Here is an 18086-nt window from a genome sequence, read left to right as displayed (position 1 = left end):
CAAATTGCTAGTTTCGTAAGACCAAAACCAAAAGATGTTAAGTACACAATTATACAAAGCAGAAAAGTGGCAAACCCTGACAATTGAGAATCTGCAACATGTGACATTTTTGCTTGAACTGAAGGCCACAAATGTTCATTGTATGCTCATTAACAAATGCACTAATTGAAACATCAGTCATGTCTAATTGAATACTGTCCTTGAATGTCTGAGTAATATGTTTTAGTTTGACAAATACACACAAATCAGGGTTTGGCAATCAAACTCAAGCTCCGGTGCTCTGAAGAAGACCCTAAAAGATCAACGGCCGTCGTGCTGCAGACGTGATCAAGTCTTCACATACTTTGAATACTTAAAGTAAAAAAAAGTCCCAATCAAAGTCACCAGCTCATCACATTTCAGGCAGCAGTCAGCTTTTTCTTTTTTGCTCGATAAATGACTTGCATTAATAATCACCTGTAAATATACCCTCTCATATTTAAATGATATTCTTCAACCACAGGACAATCAACCATTAAAAGAAAAAAATCCTCCATCCTCACAAAGCCTTTCTCCTCAGGCTGTACAAGCTTTTATCCACCCAGATTACCAATTATTCGTTAGTCAGTGAGGGCAAGCAGCGTCTTGTGATCTGTTCTCTGGCACCTGGTCAGTGGAAAACCATCAATGGATCTCAAGGGAACACAAACTATTATATTCAGGATATTTCTATGTAGATTGAACTACATTGTATTGCCTGTGTTGTTGAATTTCCTCCTCTAACGTGTCCCTGCAGGGCTCCACACTGCTGTTTATTCTAACTTTATTAAATCTCTGTAATTCCAGCTTAGGTATTTGTCTCATATTGTGACCCTTTAATGTTGCTTTTGTTGTTGTTGTGTGACATCCATTTCTTTACACAATTGATTTTGTTATTCATCCTAACTGTGCTTTAGTCTATAAACTGTCTTACTAACCTTTCTCTCAGTGTACAACTTATTGTTCCATCTCCTCTAATGAACATTTCCGTCTTCCACAGTGCACAAAAAAAAGGATTCACCTGTTACTTAAAAGACATGTAATACGAGAAGAGACCTCAGAACTACTCACCGTGTTCAGTGGCTTTAAATGCGTTTTCTTGGAGTCCAAAAACCGCCGGTGGATCCTTGCGGAGGACCGTGCGGGACGCAGAGGAACTGACAGCTGACTTCTCTCCGGGAGCTTTGACTTGGAAGTCTGGAAATGTTCTGCAGTGTCCTGGATATATGAGGAGGGTTATGTGGCCGCAGCCCTTTATCTCTCTCTCCCCCGTCTCTCTATCTCTCTCTCCCCCGTCTCTCTCTCTCTCTCTCTTTATCTGTCTTGCGTCCAACAGGAAACCGACCAGGAGCAGAAGGAGAAGCAGAGAAAGTTCTCGGTTGAACCTCCTCCGCTGCGTCATCGGCGCGCTTTTTTATTTAACCAGCAGGCTGCGCGAGCCCCCCCTGACAGAGATGGGGATGCTTCACGGGCAGTCTGTAATTTCCGCCTGTATAAATAACAGTAAATCAGCGTGTTCGTTTGTTATAAGGCCCCCGTGAGCACACATCCTCCATGGTTCAGTCCCACTTCGCTACATGTCATTATAATGTTCTCCCACTTTACACACCGCACATGTAATGTCAGGGTATCCGCACACATGTCCTGCAAAGGCCTTCGGGTCTAATGCGGGAGGAAAGGTTTCCATTTTTTTTTAGCTGAATGGGCCCCAAATGTTAAATCACTTTGTCAAAAGAGAACATTGTATGTTTGGAAGCACTCAATGGGACGATTTAACCTTGTGTTTTGTTGACAGGGAGCTTTTACTTCCTCCATGTTCACGGCTGCATGTGTTCCAATAAGATAATTCACCTGGGAAAGTCGTAGGTTTGTCAGGTATTTAGACATAAGCCAAAGGATCGGACGAACTGGGGAGCTTAAATGTTTGTACAAGATGTACCGACAGTGGTGGACCAACCGTCAGACGTCGCTATTCCTGAAACTGTGCGCTAGCGTGACTTACAATAACAAAATCTGCATTGTTGATCCCTATTTTTTTTTTAACACACTGAATAGATTCTTCCCTTTGGAACAAACAGGGATCTCACATTCACCTCCACATGGCTCTCAACATGGTGATGGCTGAGCCGGCGGCTGGAAGCTAACAGCGCAATGCAGCTTGCTGCGTTACTAACTTACTAACAGCGTTTCTCTGAGCGGGAACTGGAGGCCTGGTCGTCAGTACGGATGCAGTTTTAAGCTGTAAAGCCATTAAGTGGCGCAGCAGAGTGGCACAACTCGGCCCGATTATGTAAACAGAGAACGGAGAAGCTCGATTACAACACAGGTAGACATGACTCCACCACATCCTCACAATGACAGAAGTTGTTGTTGCTGCTATTTTAATGCTTTGAATCTAAAAAAAAACCGAATTCAATTAATCCCTGATGTTAAATCTGTCATTTGGTTTTCTCAACAACTCGAAAGACTAATCTCAAATACACGAAGGCTCTTTGAAGTATTTGCCAGTTTAATTGATTCATAACCCCCGAACATGTTTGACAACAACATAGAACAGTGATTATTTTGGGTTTTAAAGAGGAAACCACCACGGCCGCCACCAAAGCTGTGTTTAAACCTCCGTAGGCCTGCATGTTTGCCAAACACCCCTCCTCTCACATCTCTTTTGGGGGTGAGGTTTTAAACAACTGGCTTCTAAAAACAACTGAAAATGTGCAGCGTTATGTAATTGTGGGCTTGTGTTTAAAAGAAAACACATCTTGGGTGTAATGTGTAACAGTTTTCCACACATGAACAAATCAAAGAAAAGCTTAAACGCCACCAAAACCAATCCAAGCCACATGTTTGTTTTTCTGGTTACACTGGAGGGACATATTCTATGTTTAAGGCCAGGCTGAATGACTCTGTCAGTATAAATGTTTAAAATCACTGCACAGGTAACTCTAACCTTTCTAACGGGAAGGAAAGTCCAAACCAAAACGCAAAGCATTTTAAGTGAGTCGAGACACCACTTGTGTTCAATGGACCATCAAACACAAATTGAGTCTAAACTTAAGCGTCTCCGAGAAAAAAAATAATATTTTTAGCTCCTAAACAGCACATAATGTCCATCTGGTTTAAAAGCTTGTGCAGCATTATCCAAGTGGTTTGCAGTATATGTGCAATGATTACCACAAAATACTTTCTGTTCAGTGCACAAGGATACTTTCATGAGGCAATGAAGTACTTTAAGGTTTTACTCAAGTACAATAGATAAATAAACAGATAAATATTTGACACAAATCTTACACAAATGTAACGGATGTTTTATGCTTTTTGGAAAATAGCTAATCTGCATTAAGAGATCAAAGTAAGTCAATTCACCTTCACTTTAATTTCGGACTTTCATGGGAAAGAAGATAACAGCTGAACAATCAATTAGACCATTTTCAATTTGGTTCCAAGCCTCTAATGTCTTTTTTCTTTTAACAATTGATGTAAAAAAAAAAAAGTATATATAGGCTGCAGAAAATGTTTTTTTCTTCTGGCTTTTAAGAACACTTTTACTTTCTTGCTGAGAGTTTGATAAGAAAACTGATACGATTTGTTTTCACAGAAATACGAAGCTACGGTCTGGAGACAGTTAGCTTAACTTAGAGGGGAAGAGGGAAAGCAGGGCTAGCAAGAAATAGTCGAGCACATAACTTTCCGTAAAACTATTAACGATATCATTTCACACTTTGTTGACCCCGATTTAAAAAGATAAATTACCCGGCTATAGAGGCCATAATACTTTATGTTAACTTTGGACAAAGCTAGGCTAACTGTTTACTCGTTTCAGTTAGGCTAAAGTAAGCTAACCATCTGCTATCTGTGACTAGCATACAGACTTGAGCGTTGTGTCTCGCTTTTTATCCAACTCTTGGGAAGGAAGAAAATAATATCTTAACTCATTTTAGATCTTGAATATATGGTTGTTTATAAATTCTGTAAAAAAACAAACATTAAACCCACTTAAAAAAGCCAATTAAGACCATTATGACTCAATATTTTCATCCAATTCCGGTTTAATGAACAAACTGCACCGTTTATAGTCTTTATAATTCTTCAAGTTGAATGTGGTACAAAAAGCCAACACGAGTGATTGTGAGTTCCTGAAATTTACTGATCATTTATCCTTTATTGGAGTACATGAATAATACACTATAAATGGCGACAAAGTGCGGAGGGAGTCACCTTGAAGTCTTGAACCTCACAAGATTAAGAGTATAGGGAGGGATAATCAGGTATTCTTAACACTTTGAATACTCTACAAACACCAAAAATAGATGGCCACCCATTTCTCCTTGGCACTTCACAACTAAAAATAACATCATGGAATAAAATCTTTACAGGGGCAGTGCAGCCTGGCTTAGGCACGCTGTTGTTTCAATTATAGAAACCTAATGAGCACAATGCCTTTTCAAAAAACCCCTTTTTTGTCCACGTTTTCCACATCCACATTTCTGGGTGACTTCCAGTTTTGATTCCTGGTCATTAAGTCTAGCCATGGCTTTAAAAGGAGCCCTCAGCCACAGGATTTAAGTTAACATTCAAATTAAATGTCGAAACCTAAAATGTACACATATGCAGACGGAAAAACACACTTTCTATATGTTAAAGAAAACAGATGTGCCCAGTTTAGCTTTCATGCCCACCCAGTATTTAGAAATCTTCTGCAACAAGCTGCTTTTTTCTCTCCATCCGCCTCGTCCAGTGTCGTTTCCCTCCGGGACTCCAGCAGGTCACATCCAACCGTCGGCGGTGTCCTCATCCTCCTCGTGGGCCCTCAGAGCTGCCGACTGAGCTTCTGGGCCTGCCTCTCCTTTGCATTAAAGGCATATTTTGTGTCCATAAGCTGTTCTATAATCTCCTTGGCCTCCTTCATCTCCACAGCGAGCTGGTTGTACTTCTCCACCAGCTCCTGGTTCTCTCTGCGCAGCTCCACCACCAGCTGGCTCAGCTCCTCGCTCTGCTTCCCGCAGTGCACCTTCAGCTGCTCCATCTCCGAGAGCGTCTCCTCCATGCGATTCACCAGGCCCTCCAGCTTGTCCTTGGACATCACGGAAAGGTTTCTATTCACCTTTAGCGGGGTTTTTCTTCTTCTTTGCGTCTGAGCTTTAGCTCCTTTCTTCTGTGCCGTTGAGCGTCTGCGCCTGTTGTCAGCGATTATTGAAGTGTAATCCTCAATTCCTTGCATGTCTCCCACGGAGCTGGAGTCCCTCCTTGCACAGTAATCTCCTTAGCGGAGCTATCCTGGGAAACCTGTAACACAAGGTGCGACACACACAGCCACATCGTCTCCTGCTTAAGTCCACCCTACAAAGAGGATGACGGTGATCGACAGGCTACTTCAGTTCACTTTGTGGTCTCGTCCACCTTGTCAGTGAACGAGCTTAAAGGCCTGCAAAGAAAAACGTAGAATTTCACATCTGCAAGGGAAACAGAAGGTTCAGATTTATCGCAATGGGGTTTCTTCATCTTTGGGGGCGTTAATCTTTTCTCTGGGAAAGTAGCCCAAACCGCTTCAAGTGTGCAGGGTGTAAAGTGCCCTGAACAGAACAGGTGTCTCTGGAGGCGACGCAGGAGAAGCCTCGTGGATTTAACTGTGTCGTTGGCCGGCCGAGCCAGAAAAGAGGCCTCGCTGAGGGCTTGTTAGGTAAGTCACAGTATGAGGCTAAACATTCTGGGTAAGCTGCCATACTGTGCCACTGTCCCGGCCGGCCGGGCCAAACCGTCCCCATGGAGACAGCTATTGCGTCCAGCGCCCGCGGGGCAGCTCGCCAACAGGCGCTCGCCAAGGCCAGCTGGCATCGGGGGGGACGGCGAGCGCGGGATACCGGCGCATCAGCACGCCGAGGAATTTCCACGATGTTCCCACCGTCCGCGGAGATGGTTTTGCGTCAACATCCGGGGAGGGTTCGCTCACTGGAGAGCGGTGCAGATGAGGCAGCAGAGACAACGTGCTGTGGTCATCAAAGGTGACCTTTGACCTCTGTGCGAAGGGAGCAAATAGAGAGAGATGAGTTCAGTTTTATGGAAGTAAAACCTCCCATCATATGGGTTATGGTTTAGTGCTGTACACCTGTCAGGTGGTGGAAAGCAACTACAAGCATTTGATCAAGGATTGTACTTAAGTACTATTTGAGGTGTTTGTACTTTAGTTGCATTATATATAGTATAATACTATCAATTATTATGGATTAAACAAATTTGAAGATTTCCTCCACCTGCAACATTATGTTGTTTACGAATGTATTCATCAGTCTTAATAATCCAATTATAACAACAACTCTAGTAGCACTACTGAATCTGCTAATATTATTTATGTACATGTACTTCAGTTCAGCACCTTTCAATAAAGAGTTTACAGAATGTTTAAGACACTTGAGATGGAATAGTTTAACATTGTTTTACTTATACTAAAGAAAATGATACTACAGTAGTACGGCATTACGTTTCGCCCATAATTTGAGATACTTCAAAGATTTTGTATTTCATTAAGAAAGAGTGACGCGCACTTGCAAGATGCCGACACCTTGGTGACATCCCCAGGCTTATTTTCTGCCTTTCTGACAAAAAAAACAAAGAGTACTTTAACTTTCATTATTTATTAAAAAACAAAATCTGAATTGAATAACCTTGCATAACACACGTATGCATGTGAAGGACAGAAAAAAAGACAGTCTCCCAACATATTCCCTCAAAACAAAAATAAGTTTCAGGACAAACTAAATTGTTTCCTCTTGGTTTCTTCTCTGAAATCATGAAACTCGAGTGCAACGACAAAAGAGCAGCCAGCGCCGCTCGTCCTCCTCCACAAAGCTGCATCATCTCATATGTGAGAAGCCAGAGTTTGGGCTCATACACGCCAATATTTCACAAAACCATAATTGTTTTTACTTTAATTTAAACTTTGCTTTGTTTTTAACATGATTAAAATAGACAATTAAGCAAATAATGCTCAGTGATGACTGGAGATCGTTTTCCAAAGAAATTCAGGTATCAAATCAAACTAGATTCACAACTCCCTCATCAAAACATGCATCATTTATGTCAAAAGGTTTAGTTTTTTTCACTCGTTCTCCAGATATTCCTGATCTGTGAGGAACCCCCGTTAACATTCACCCTCGTGTTTCAGAAAGTACAAAGTCCCTCCAATGCATTTCTTAAAAAAACAAAAAACGCACAACAGGAATCTGTGTGTAGTCGAAATAATCAAAGTGTTTGGATGTAGCATAGTTCCAGGCAGCACCGGGGCGAGCGTCATGACGGCTGCGAGAGCCGAAGAAGTTCAGAGCTTTGTGACCAGATGACCGGAGGTTACAACCCCAAAAACAAATTAAATATCAGTCGGGGAAGAGAATGAAAAGCACGTTTCTGTCGCACAACAACAACAATTACCACCACTACTACTACTGAAATGCCCTTGAGCAAGGCACTGAACTTCCGACTGCTCCAGCAGAACTGCTCAGTGGCTGTCAGTACGGGACTGACACGGCAGGCGAGTGTTTGTGTGAACCTCCCTCCCTCTGCGGGCTTTGACTTCAAAAAGGAAGGAAACATGTTGACGAGTCACGTGTCACAATTATACTCGTACCTTAATTCTAAAGACAAATAAAAAGGTGTCCTCTTTTTTTTCCCTCCATGAGAAAGATTCACAAGCTTCTTAACATCCCGCTCGGTGTAAATCTTTCAGGGTGTGAATGGAGTTTTGGTTGTCGCGTGTCCAAAGTGGGAAAACAAAAAACACACGTCTTAACCATTCTTAACAGCGGTGAAGAAAGCACGTCTGGTGACTGACAGCTCGTACACAATCAAACTACACATTTACCAATCTATTATCAACATCATCGTACAGTGTCCGTTAGTTTGACGAAGGCTTTTTTTTTTTTTAATCTTGGGTTTAGTTTTTGGGAGGCGTGGGGTGTGTGGCAGCTCAGAAGTTGAAAAAAAAAAGATGTTTGATCAAAGTCTTCGAAGGGAGATTAAGTGAAATCCTCTCCCTTCGCTCAACAGCTACCAGTGTCCCTGAGCAAGGCACCTACTGCAAAGCCCCGGTCGTAGAGGGCTGTGATGGGCAGCTCCCAGATATGATTCTGTGTGAACAGGAAGCAGGTTGCTGCTGTTGCGAACGCTTCCCCGGATGAATAAAAAAATGTAAAAATACTCCCGACTAGCTGCTCGGTGTGAATCGAGCCTGAGGCCGGCGATCAGCGATTTGAAGAGGACTTTCCTCAGGCCGAGCGAGAAATCTCACTTCTTGGTTTAAAACTGAAATAAAATGTCTAAGAGCAGCTGTCTGAACGCCCTCGTTCGGCGCCGGAAAGAAAAAGGCAGATCAAAAACAACTTTTGGAGGGGTGTGTGTGTGTGGGGGGGAGAGTGGTGAGGGGTGGGGGGCATCGGCCTTTGTTCTCTCCCGGCTTGCGAAGGGAGCGCTGTCGTGTTGTTGGCCGGAGGGCTATGTGGGTGAGGGTTATCAGGGCAAGCGTCCGGCTAAATGTAGAACTGGTGCAGCGCCAGTCTGTCCATGAAGGGCTGGACCAGGTTGTCCGTGGCGAAGTAGAAGACGAGGCCGAAGAAAATGGAGATGGGCAGAGCCGGGAGCGCTTTCTTGAAGATGGCGAGGAGGAGCAGGGTCAGACACAGGCCCTGCGGAGGCGAGAGGCAGACGGAATAAGACGGCGGAGGAAATAGCGCAAGGAAATATTGTGTACCAAACAAAATCTGCTCAGCTTGTTATACAATCAAGCGGTTGGCGTAAAAGCGGGGTTAAGATATTGTGCCGTGAGACGGACAAGAGGTTTTGCGGCGAGCCAGACGCCAAAATAAGCAGCTGTGGTCACTCACGATGAGGATGGCCACGAAGCAGGCGAGCGTGGTGTTCCAGTCGCCGCTGGCTGTGGCCGAGGCCTTTCCCACCAGCATGCTGTAGAAGATGAAGTCTCCGAGGCCCAGCTTGACGCCTCCTGAGAACACAGAGGGGGAGGGGAGAGAGGGGGGCACCGCATTCAGGGTGGAGTCAATTCAAACACGAGAGTCGCCTCCGCTCCACGCCCTCCTGGCCCCCATAGAAATCTTTTCTCGACTGTAATTACTGTACAAACAAGCGCTCCGACCCCATATTTACTGAAGCTTTAACTTCCAGAAAGAGCGCGCGGGAGGCCCCCAAATAGTACGGACATGAAACCTAGCAATTGCAGTGAATAATCGCTTCCTAATGTGCTCCGACTAAAAACAGTCCGGAGCCAAAACACGTGGTCGCATTCACGTACGCACTAATTTCACAGAAAGGGGAACACATGAAAGCATTCCCCAAAAAACGGTTTTGTGTGCGTCGAGGGAAAGTGAACGGAGAGACGGTGATTACACACGGAGAGTCAGGCGAGCTGGGAATTCACAGGTTTGAATTACAGAGCTCGGCGTCATATTAGGGCTGAGAGGCACACGAAACGGAGCATAATGTTGTTATTAAACTCGTATTTGATGGTTAAACAATACACAATGCTGATTATGCTGCTGGCTTTCTAGTGTGGGAAGACATTTACGGACAGAAAGACAGTTTTATAGGAAATAAACACTTTAGCTTCCAACCTACAGAAAAAAGAAAATGAAATAATAGCCAAGAAAAGATGAAGGTATACATTTGGGCAAAATTAATTTGCAGTTTTTTAGGTTACAAAAGCACATTGTTTTTTAATTTATTGTTGAAATCAATATACAACTTGTGTGAAACAAAATGGCTTATATTACCAAATAATAACCAAAAGCCTTTATGCAGAGAGTCACGAGTCTTGTTTTCTGCTTCACGCTATTAATAAGTCATAAAGGAACAGTATGAAATGAATTAATCATAGCTCTTCATGGAGAGACATCAGCTGGCCGTACTTAATGGAAGACACAACTAATTGATCACAGAGCTAATAAACAAATCAAACTCCAACTGTTAGATAATATTAGGTTTTGCAGAAACTGAAGTTTCGCTGGCAACAATTTCTTAAATAACGACTAAAGTGAAGCGTTAATCCTCCGTGTCATGTATTCGTACTCACTCTCCTCGTCGTCGTCTTCAACCGGAGGGCGATCGGAGGGCAGCTCCTGGATCTCCCTCCTGGTCTGCTCGGTGGACTGGAGCGGGCCCAGCTGGTGCTGCTGGTGGTTGACCCACGAGGGGCTGAAGCCTCCGTCGTCCTGCGGCCGAGCGGCGGGAGCCGGAGAGTCCGCCGGCGCTAAAGACACGCGACAGCCGTTAGATCGAACGGCACTGCTGGAGCGGTAACCGCTCGAGGAGAAGATCGCATGAGGCAATCCCCCCCAACCACGCTCACCTTCTGGAGCTTCTTGCTGAGGCGGCGCCGCTTCTGCCGAGTTCCTTTTCGGCGGCGGCCATTCGGTGTCGGCCATGTTGACGATCCACACCATTGTAGCTGAGGAGGGAGTCGGAGAGTCAAAGTATTGAAGGGTTCGTTATTTGAGTTACAAACAGAATACAAGAAACAATAGAAAAATAATTCCTCCAAAAAAGTGTGTTTGGTCCTCCTGAAATTAAACTTTCACTTATCTCAGTGCTTCTCTTTAAATTGCCAATTTAACTCACGTTAGAACCCTTAAACTTTAAGTTCAAACAGCTTAAATTACTTCAAATGTATATTTCTTTGTCACTTTTGACATTTTTATGACAGTATCCTCCAACTGCAATATTGAATGGAAATAGGAGTTGCAGGAGCTGCACTGAAAGGAGATGAAGTGTCAATTCTTATACGCTGAGAGGGGTTGAAGAGACAGCTGTATCGAAAGCCCTGAGAGCATTTTAGGAGTGTGAAAGGAGTTGAAGGGTCAGTTAAAAGTCTTAAAATGTAAAGTGGCTTAAGTAATATTCTAAGTGTGAACACATTGAGCAGCAGAAGTGTCAGATGAATGGAGTTGAAGTGTCATTTCAAGTAACGGCACTTCAGATTACTGAAGTGCCCGATGAAGTGAAAGGGCTGAAAGAAGATGAGTTGAAAAGTAAAAGTGCTGAAAAGGGTTTAAGAGTCACTTGAAGTGAAAAAGTCAAAGCTCTGAAAAGTTGTGTTGTTTGAAGCACAGAGAGCAGTTGCTTTCTGGCAGGATTTGTCAACCGGTGAAGTAAAGTGAAAGCACTTTTTTTTTTTTTTTGCACCAGTAGAAGTTGAGGTGGCAATTAAATGAAGAGCACTGAAGCGTTTTAGTGAGAGTTAAAGTGCTGACAGGAGTGGATTTGTCGGTTTAAGTGAAAGTAAGGAAAAGAGATGATGTGTCAGCAGTTTAACTGCGAGCACAGAAAGACATTGGTGTCTGAAAGGAGTCGAACCCTCAGTGACTTTCACTGATAAAAGTTGATTTGGCCGATTAATAGGACAGCAATTAAGCTTCTTTATGTTTTCTTTAAAACCGGTGTTTCATTTCCCGTCCTCTGTTTTATTACAATGAAATGTGAATCACGTTATGTGGGTAATCGGTGTCTTACAGGAGTAGATGAGAGCTGGGAAGATGGGCTCGTTCCTCTCCTGAGCCGTCTCCACCAGGATCCTCAGAGGCCCTTTGGGACAGAGCACCGCCAACAGATCTGTGGAGGGAGAGAGGAGCCAGATAAGAGATGTTAGTCGCCAAACAGAGCGCTCTGTGGCGGTGACATGACATCTGTGATGACAAGAAGCAGACTTCAGGGAAAAACAGAGATCTGGTCTGCGAGGTTTCGTCGCTCTGAAGGGAATATTAGCGACCCCAAACCGAAAGGGGTCGCTTCCACCAACAATTAAACAAGAGAGAAGCACTGTGATGGAGTATCTATTGCCACTAAACTCCAGTGGCCAGATATTTCTTCTTGGGAAAGGAACTCAACAGCAGAAACAAAGACTGCCATATTAATTAGAAACCAAAAGGTAATGTGTCATTTGGAGAAAATGTTATCAAAACCGTCTTTATCCCCAATGGCCGGTCTGCATCTTCTTCTGGAAGATAAGCCGCCAGGTGTGACACACACACACACACACACACACACACACACGGCAGCATCTTAACCTCAAACATAACATTATATTGACAAGTTAAGTATATTTATCATCTAAAACTGCTTGACAGGAAAGGATAAACATCAACACGTCTTTGTGACTGATGCCTTTTCTATCTGAACCCATTTCTGATGAGTCGAGAGGAAAATCCCCAGTACTAAAATAAAGCTATCACCACAAAAGCAGCTTATGGAAAATTAACTGCTATTTTCGCTGGCCTGCTGGAGTCTTAAGTCCAGCTTTCAATATGGACTTCCCCCAGACTTCCTCTTCCTCTTTCTGAAAGCATTTGATTTCAGTTTCTGGTCTTTATATCTTATTTTTAGCACACCAATGATGACATTTATCGACACTTGTTTTATATTTACAGTGTAAAGAAAAGTGAATCCTCACAATAGTTAAACGTGTTGTTTCTGTTAGGTTTAACATCATTAATATGTTAATAAGTTTTGCTTAGTTCCCAAATCCATTCCCATCTTTAAGTTATTGAAAGAATGAAAGTTAGACTACACATATATTTATATCTTCCTGTTTTTCCTTGAGCACAAAAAACAAAAGATACCAGATGGCTGAATCGTGGTGCTTTCTTCTTAAAAAGTGCACAGAGCAGAAGATGGAGGATTTACCGTAGACGGATATGACGGCTAATATGAGCCAGGCGGTCCACTCTGGCAGGTACTTGATGAAAACCAGAGCCATGAGGGCGCTGATCATGATGAGGTAGGCCTGCTGGAGCCGCAGCGGCCCTTTCCAGTGTATACACATCATGCCCACCACCCCGAAGTTCCAGACTATTATGGCCAAGGTGAAGTAGTCCATGGCCAAGTTGTAGGTCTTGAAAACCTCCCTGTTTGACAGAGCAGAGACGTGACGGAGAGACTCCAAACACCACTGTGAAGAATCGGAGAACTTCACATCTACGAGAATGTGTGGGAACCTCGAGGGAAACGAGGTCAAACGCGTCGGGGAGCTTACTTGAGGTAGATGTAGGAGAAGAAGAACAGCAGGAGGAGGGAGGAGAGGAAGAGCCAGCCTTGGATCACCTGTGAGGACGGGAGATTTCATGTTTCAGCAGATCGGTACATGCAAATACCTAATAGTGCCCGTTTCGAAAACCTCCTGGGCAACCAGGTTGGGTGGAGTGACAACAAAGGGAAAACAACACCAGCATTACCGTTTAGACTGAGTGAAAAGCCATTATGCTGACGTGAGCCCAACTGACAGTATTTTAAGCATTATCTTTTACACCGAGGACAGCGTATTCTGCAGACTGCGCTTATTTGACATTTACTACACGAATCTGTTGACAGCTTGTTGCACCCATTTGTCAAGAACAACTTAGACACATCTGTCATTCTTAACACAACAGGTAATAATAATAATAGTCGCAATGGCTCCGTTACAATGTTACAATGACGTGCTCCATGTGAGCCATGACATTGTGCCAACATGCAGACAGAACAGGAGAGAACAGGAACGCCAAACTGTAATGAAGCCATTTTAATAGCAGTTACAGCTGTACAGCAAGTCCAAACCTCTCCTGTGAGAACGGTCTGTTAGTACCGAGAGGATGAATGATTCAGAGGGAAACACCCCGGCTGTGTTGGAAATCACTCCCCATTCACTGGATAATGCATTATATTGCACGCTGGCACCCTCGGCTCACTAGACCGCTCGCATTTATATCACTCGTTTTGACTTTTTACTACGTCTCTTGTGTGCACTTTACCCTGTTTGCTGCTGGAATCCTGAACCGTCCCCAATGCAGGACTAAGAAAATGAATATCTAATCTAACGAAATGGGACCATCTGTAATGTCAGGAGTAACAAACCATTATAGCAACTTCCGACCACAACGATTCAAAAAGGCAGTTTGAACCTTTTCAAAAACAAACGGCGTTGTGTTACACAGCTCAGGTCTGCGGTGAGTGGGATGGCAGCACGCGACAGGTTCTGGCATGTACCTTGTAGCAGCGGTACTTGTATAACAGCACCAGCACCAGAGTCATGACGATGATCACGGTGATCATGATGCTGGCGTTCAGGATGGAGTTGACGGCCCTCTGTCCGACCGTGTCCGTGTCTTCTGGGAACGGCGTGTAGATCCTGTGGGGCGACACGCGTCTCAGTCAGAACAAGGCAAAACGATGAAATACAGAGAGGAAATACTGCGGTTCGTATTACAGCTGGTTATTATTGAGCTGAGCAATTTATTTTCCTTCAATTTTCTTTATGTATACAGTGTCGAATCATAACAGAAATTATCTCAGGGCGCTTTTCATGCAAAGCAGGTCTGGACCGTTTGCTTCTAAATGTAATATAAGCTTGCTACTATTTCAGGGAGGTCGAATTGCTTTGGAGAAGAGTTAAATGTGTAAAATGTTGTGTTTATGTGCCCTCAGGAAGATTCAGACTCCACTTTAATGATCTCATGCAATTACAGTACTGTCTTGGTATTCCAACTATGAAGACATATATATGATGTATATATATGATGTGTGTGTATATATATATATATATATATATATATATATATATATATATATATATATATATATATATATATATATATATATATATACATATCTATTGCATTAACGCCACCTAGAGGCACATCAGCTGTATTGCATTTAATTCAAACACCAGACCTAAATGAGCTTTATGTCAATCCAATAAGAGGTGCAACACTCACAATCTCTGCCCGTCGTTTCGGGTGTAGAAGCCAACGGACTTTATGGTTGCCACCACCACCACCATGCAGAGGGTCACGGGAACGAACAGCATGATGACGTGCTTGGCCCCGTACTTCAAGGTCAGCTCCTCGTCCTCGTCCTCCTCGGTCTCTACCACGCGTGGAGGCCGAGCGGCGGGGGGCTGTCCGTTCTGCTCCGGGCCGCTACCATTGCCACCACCACCTCCACCTCCACCCACACCATCTCCTCCTCCTCCTCCTCCTGAACCTCCTCTGGACCGAGCTCTGGTCACTGCCGCCTCCTGTGGCTGCTGGGGGGGTTCAGAGGCCACATTGGTCTCCTGCTCGTCCTGAATGTTGAGAGGAATCACGTTACTTTATAAACATACAGGGAAATTGTAATATAATACATACAGACAATAATTAAGTCCAACAGTTCAAAGCATCATGCCAACAGGAAACTAAGCAGAGCAAACAACTCAGGGATGTCCAACACAAACGTGCCTGTTGATCAAATATTCCATCAAGGCGTGGTCCAATAATTCACACCACTGATAAGCAATGAGTCACTTGGGGATATCCCGACGTACTAATGGTCTAAAACTTGGTAAAACATACAGTCAGACACAGATTACACAGTAGCGGTGATGCAGGTTCAGTCTTTGTCAATGCTCAATTGGGAAAAAAATATTTTTACAATTATAAAAGCACAAGGTAGCTAACCCTAAAATGTAAACCATACACTGTGTTCCTTTTTTTTTTTTTACCTCCTCACTGACAATGAGGAAGATCTTAACAGCAATACATTTGAAAGTGAATTGCAATAACCCCCCCATGTTTCAAAGCAATCGCTAGTGTGAACTGTCTAATAGGGGAATGTTCATTGGAATTAAAATATTTCTCCAAGTACTTTTTGGGCCTTATAAGGTTTTGACAAGAGATCGGGAGTGGCGTACAACTAAAGACACCCGTCCGGAAGCAATTTCCCCAAAATTTCAAAAGTGAAAGCTGTGATTTGCAACACAAGATCATTCGTTAGTTCTCTCATTTCCTTAAATTTCATTCAAAAAAAAAACCCACACTTGTGACTTGTATACATGAGCACCAAAGAGCCTTCGAAGACTCGCCAATTGAGCAATCAGTTTTATTTGTGAAACGCGATTGTGCCACAATTTGCGATCTGCGTGTTGCAGACAGCTCTCGCTTTTATGAAGAGAGCCCGAGATTTAAAACGGGGACCTTGTGGTTCACCGTTAATCAATCTTGAGTATAAATTATATCTTGAGAGGCTGTGTGAGCTTGATAAACCAGAGATTATCCGAAAATCTGACACTAGAATAGTTCTAATCTATCTTTCTTATCTATCTTTCTGTAGAGGTTGAGGCACCAACAAGGCCAACGCATTATCAGATGAAACAGTTTAATTTGTATTTATTGGCAAAGAATTCTAAAAATGAAACAAGCGCTCAAGTAAAGTGATGTATTATGCTCTATTTCTGTTACATTTATGCTCACTTAAACAGTTTCCCCAAGGATTACAACACTGCACTTGTTTTCGTCACATTTGGGACTAAATAAAAAGGGTAAATCAAGGAGACCGAGTTAACTAAAGCTGATCAGATGAGTCGAGACTTGCAGTGGCCCCGACGTGAAGCAATCTCATCAGGGGCACAGAGAGACTGCTGTGAGAAGTGAAAGCTGCCGCAGCTGTTGAACATACTACTGTATAAATGACCTCACTTTGTGGAACAAGGCCACAAGAGATTACAGACGACTACTACTACTACTACTGAAGGGTTGCAACTGTATTGTGTAAAAAATAAATAAACAAGTCATACTGTCCTGACGTCTGACCTCATTGATGACCGAGCTGATATCTAACTATAATATGCACTTGCAAGACAGAAATGTAATGTTTTCTAGTTCGTCAAGAACAAGGCATGAGCAACTGTTTTGGGGAAAACAAGGCATATGGTTGACTGCGGCAGTAAAGGGAGACTTTGACTACTCCACTAGAATAGATAGGGGAGGCCACGCCTTTGATTACAGTAAGAGACAAATGCAGACAACCAAGTAGCCCGCTGGCATTCACCTTCCTTATTCAGGGGCGAACATCTTTCCTTATCAGAACATAACAATCCATAATTATACTTTATTGTATTCTAGCTAAATGTAACAAAGGTCATCATGCTCAACTCCACTGCAGTGTGCGTGTGTGTGTGTGTGTGTGTGTGTCATCACAAACTGCGGACAATACAGACAACTCTTTCATCACCGACTTGATGCTGAAACACTGGTTTGCTCTCAGCTAAAACCGCTTGGTCACCATTACCTAATCAATCAACACAGACAGATACAGATGTAGTGTTCCATTTCTTTCACACTGACCATATTGTTTTCAATATCTTCCACATTGTTCGCCATGGTTGGCTCGGCAGACACTTGTCCTCACATGCAAACCAACTTCTTTTGCCCTGATGAAAGAGAAAGAAGGAGATAACATTTAGTTTAAAGCAGATGCAGTGAGTACAATTTGTATATCAGTGACCACATCGAATCAAATCGGGTGTTTCATGTGTTGTCCAGATTGTAAAGCCATGTGATGCATATTTGTTTTAATGTGTCATTAAGCATCATCATATTGGCATTAAAAATGAAAAATACAGTTTAGAAGGCAAACTGGCGGATGTGACGTTCACGATACTGATTAAACGCAGGGAAATAATAACACTGTTATCTGGGGAACTATTGATTGTTAAATATTACCTATAGCTAACGTTTTGGGGTAACTACTTGAAAGCTTGTGCGTGGGAACATTAATTAAGTAGCGTTAACTGGTTGTATTACTCAAGAGGTATTTCATCATTAAACGAACGGCTAAAATGGCTAGTTAGCCAATAATGGCATAACGGCGGAGCAGACGGCGGCCGCGCTGGATAGCTGACGGCTGCATAACCGGCAGAGCTCAAACTAAATATAATTCATAAACAGCGGGTTTAAAATAAGGAAACTTACCGACTGTAAACGACAGCTAATTTCCTTGATTTTGTATCCAGGTGTGGTCTCAAGTCGGTTTAAAACCCGGGCGCTTTCTCCTCTTTGTTGTTCCTGTCTTCACACCGAACATCCGGTCGCTGCCGTAAACTACTTCCGGCCGTCTCGATCAGTCAGGGAGCGTTCAGCACCAAAACGTTATTTGAGACTTATGTTTCTTCTTTTTTTTACGCTTAGTGAATATTGTTATTTTAAATCTAACAAGTATGTGTTCAATATTTTCTGATATAATGTTCTCTTTCAGCAGGAAAAAAAAATCTGCGATAAAAA

At 43.1% G+C, this 18086-nt stretch overlaps 1 protein-coding gene across 1 annotated transcript; it reads right to left on the bottom strand.

Moving 5' to 3' along the window:
• Positions 1-6631: 6631 nt before the first annotated feature.
• On the bottom strand, positions 6632-17894 carry psen1 (presenilin 1). The gene is made up of 11 exons (XM_068581031.1): positions 17778-17894; positions 17151-17236; positions 14763-15112; positions 14035-14176; positions 13046-13113; positions 12697-12917; positions 11527-11625; positions 10367-10465; positions 10091-10267; positions 8889-9007; positions 6632-8690 (listed from the first exon to the last, which is right to left on the bottom strand). Exons 2-11 carry the CDS (start codon positions 17184-17186, stop codon positions 8535-8537), a joined length of 1467 nt encoding a protein of 488 aa, XP_068437132.1. The 5' UTR covers positions 17187-17236; positions 17778-17894; the 3' UTR covers positions 6632-8534.
• Between the last annotated feature and the right edge of the window lie 192 nt (positions 17895-18086).

The sequence above is a fragment of the Clinocottus analis genome, unplaced genomic scaffold (genome assembly GCF_023055335.1).
Source record: "Clinocottus analis isolate CAN_PGR_092001 unplaced genomic scaffold, fCliAna1.0.p SCAF_17, whole genome shotgun sequence".
Taxonomy (NCBI): Eukaryota; Metazoa; Chordata; class Actinopteri; order Perciformes; family Cottidae; genus Clinocottus; species Clinocottus analis.
This window is presented reverse-complemented; position numbering and strand designations above follow the sequence as displayed.

Excerpts from the sequence above, each read along its gene's own strand:
- psen1 (XM_068581031.1), bottom strand. The coding sequence starts at position 17,186 with ATGGCGAACAATGTGGAAGATATTGAAAACAATATG. Across the intron at positions 11,626-12,696 it reads AGCCGTCATATCCGTCTACG|ATCTGTTGGCGGTGCTCTGT; the intron begins GTAAATCCTCCA and ends CTCCCTCCACAG. Across the intron at positions 10,466-11,526 it reads CCCAGCTCTCATCTACTCCT|CTACAATGGTGTGGATCGTC; the intron begins GTAAGACACCGA and ends CTCCCTCCTCAG.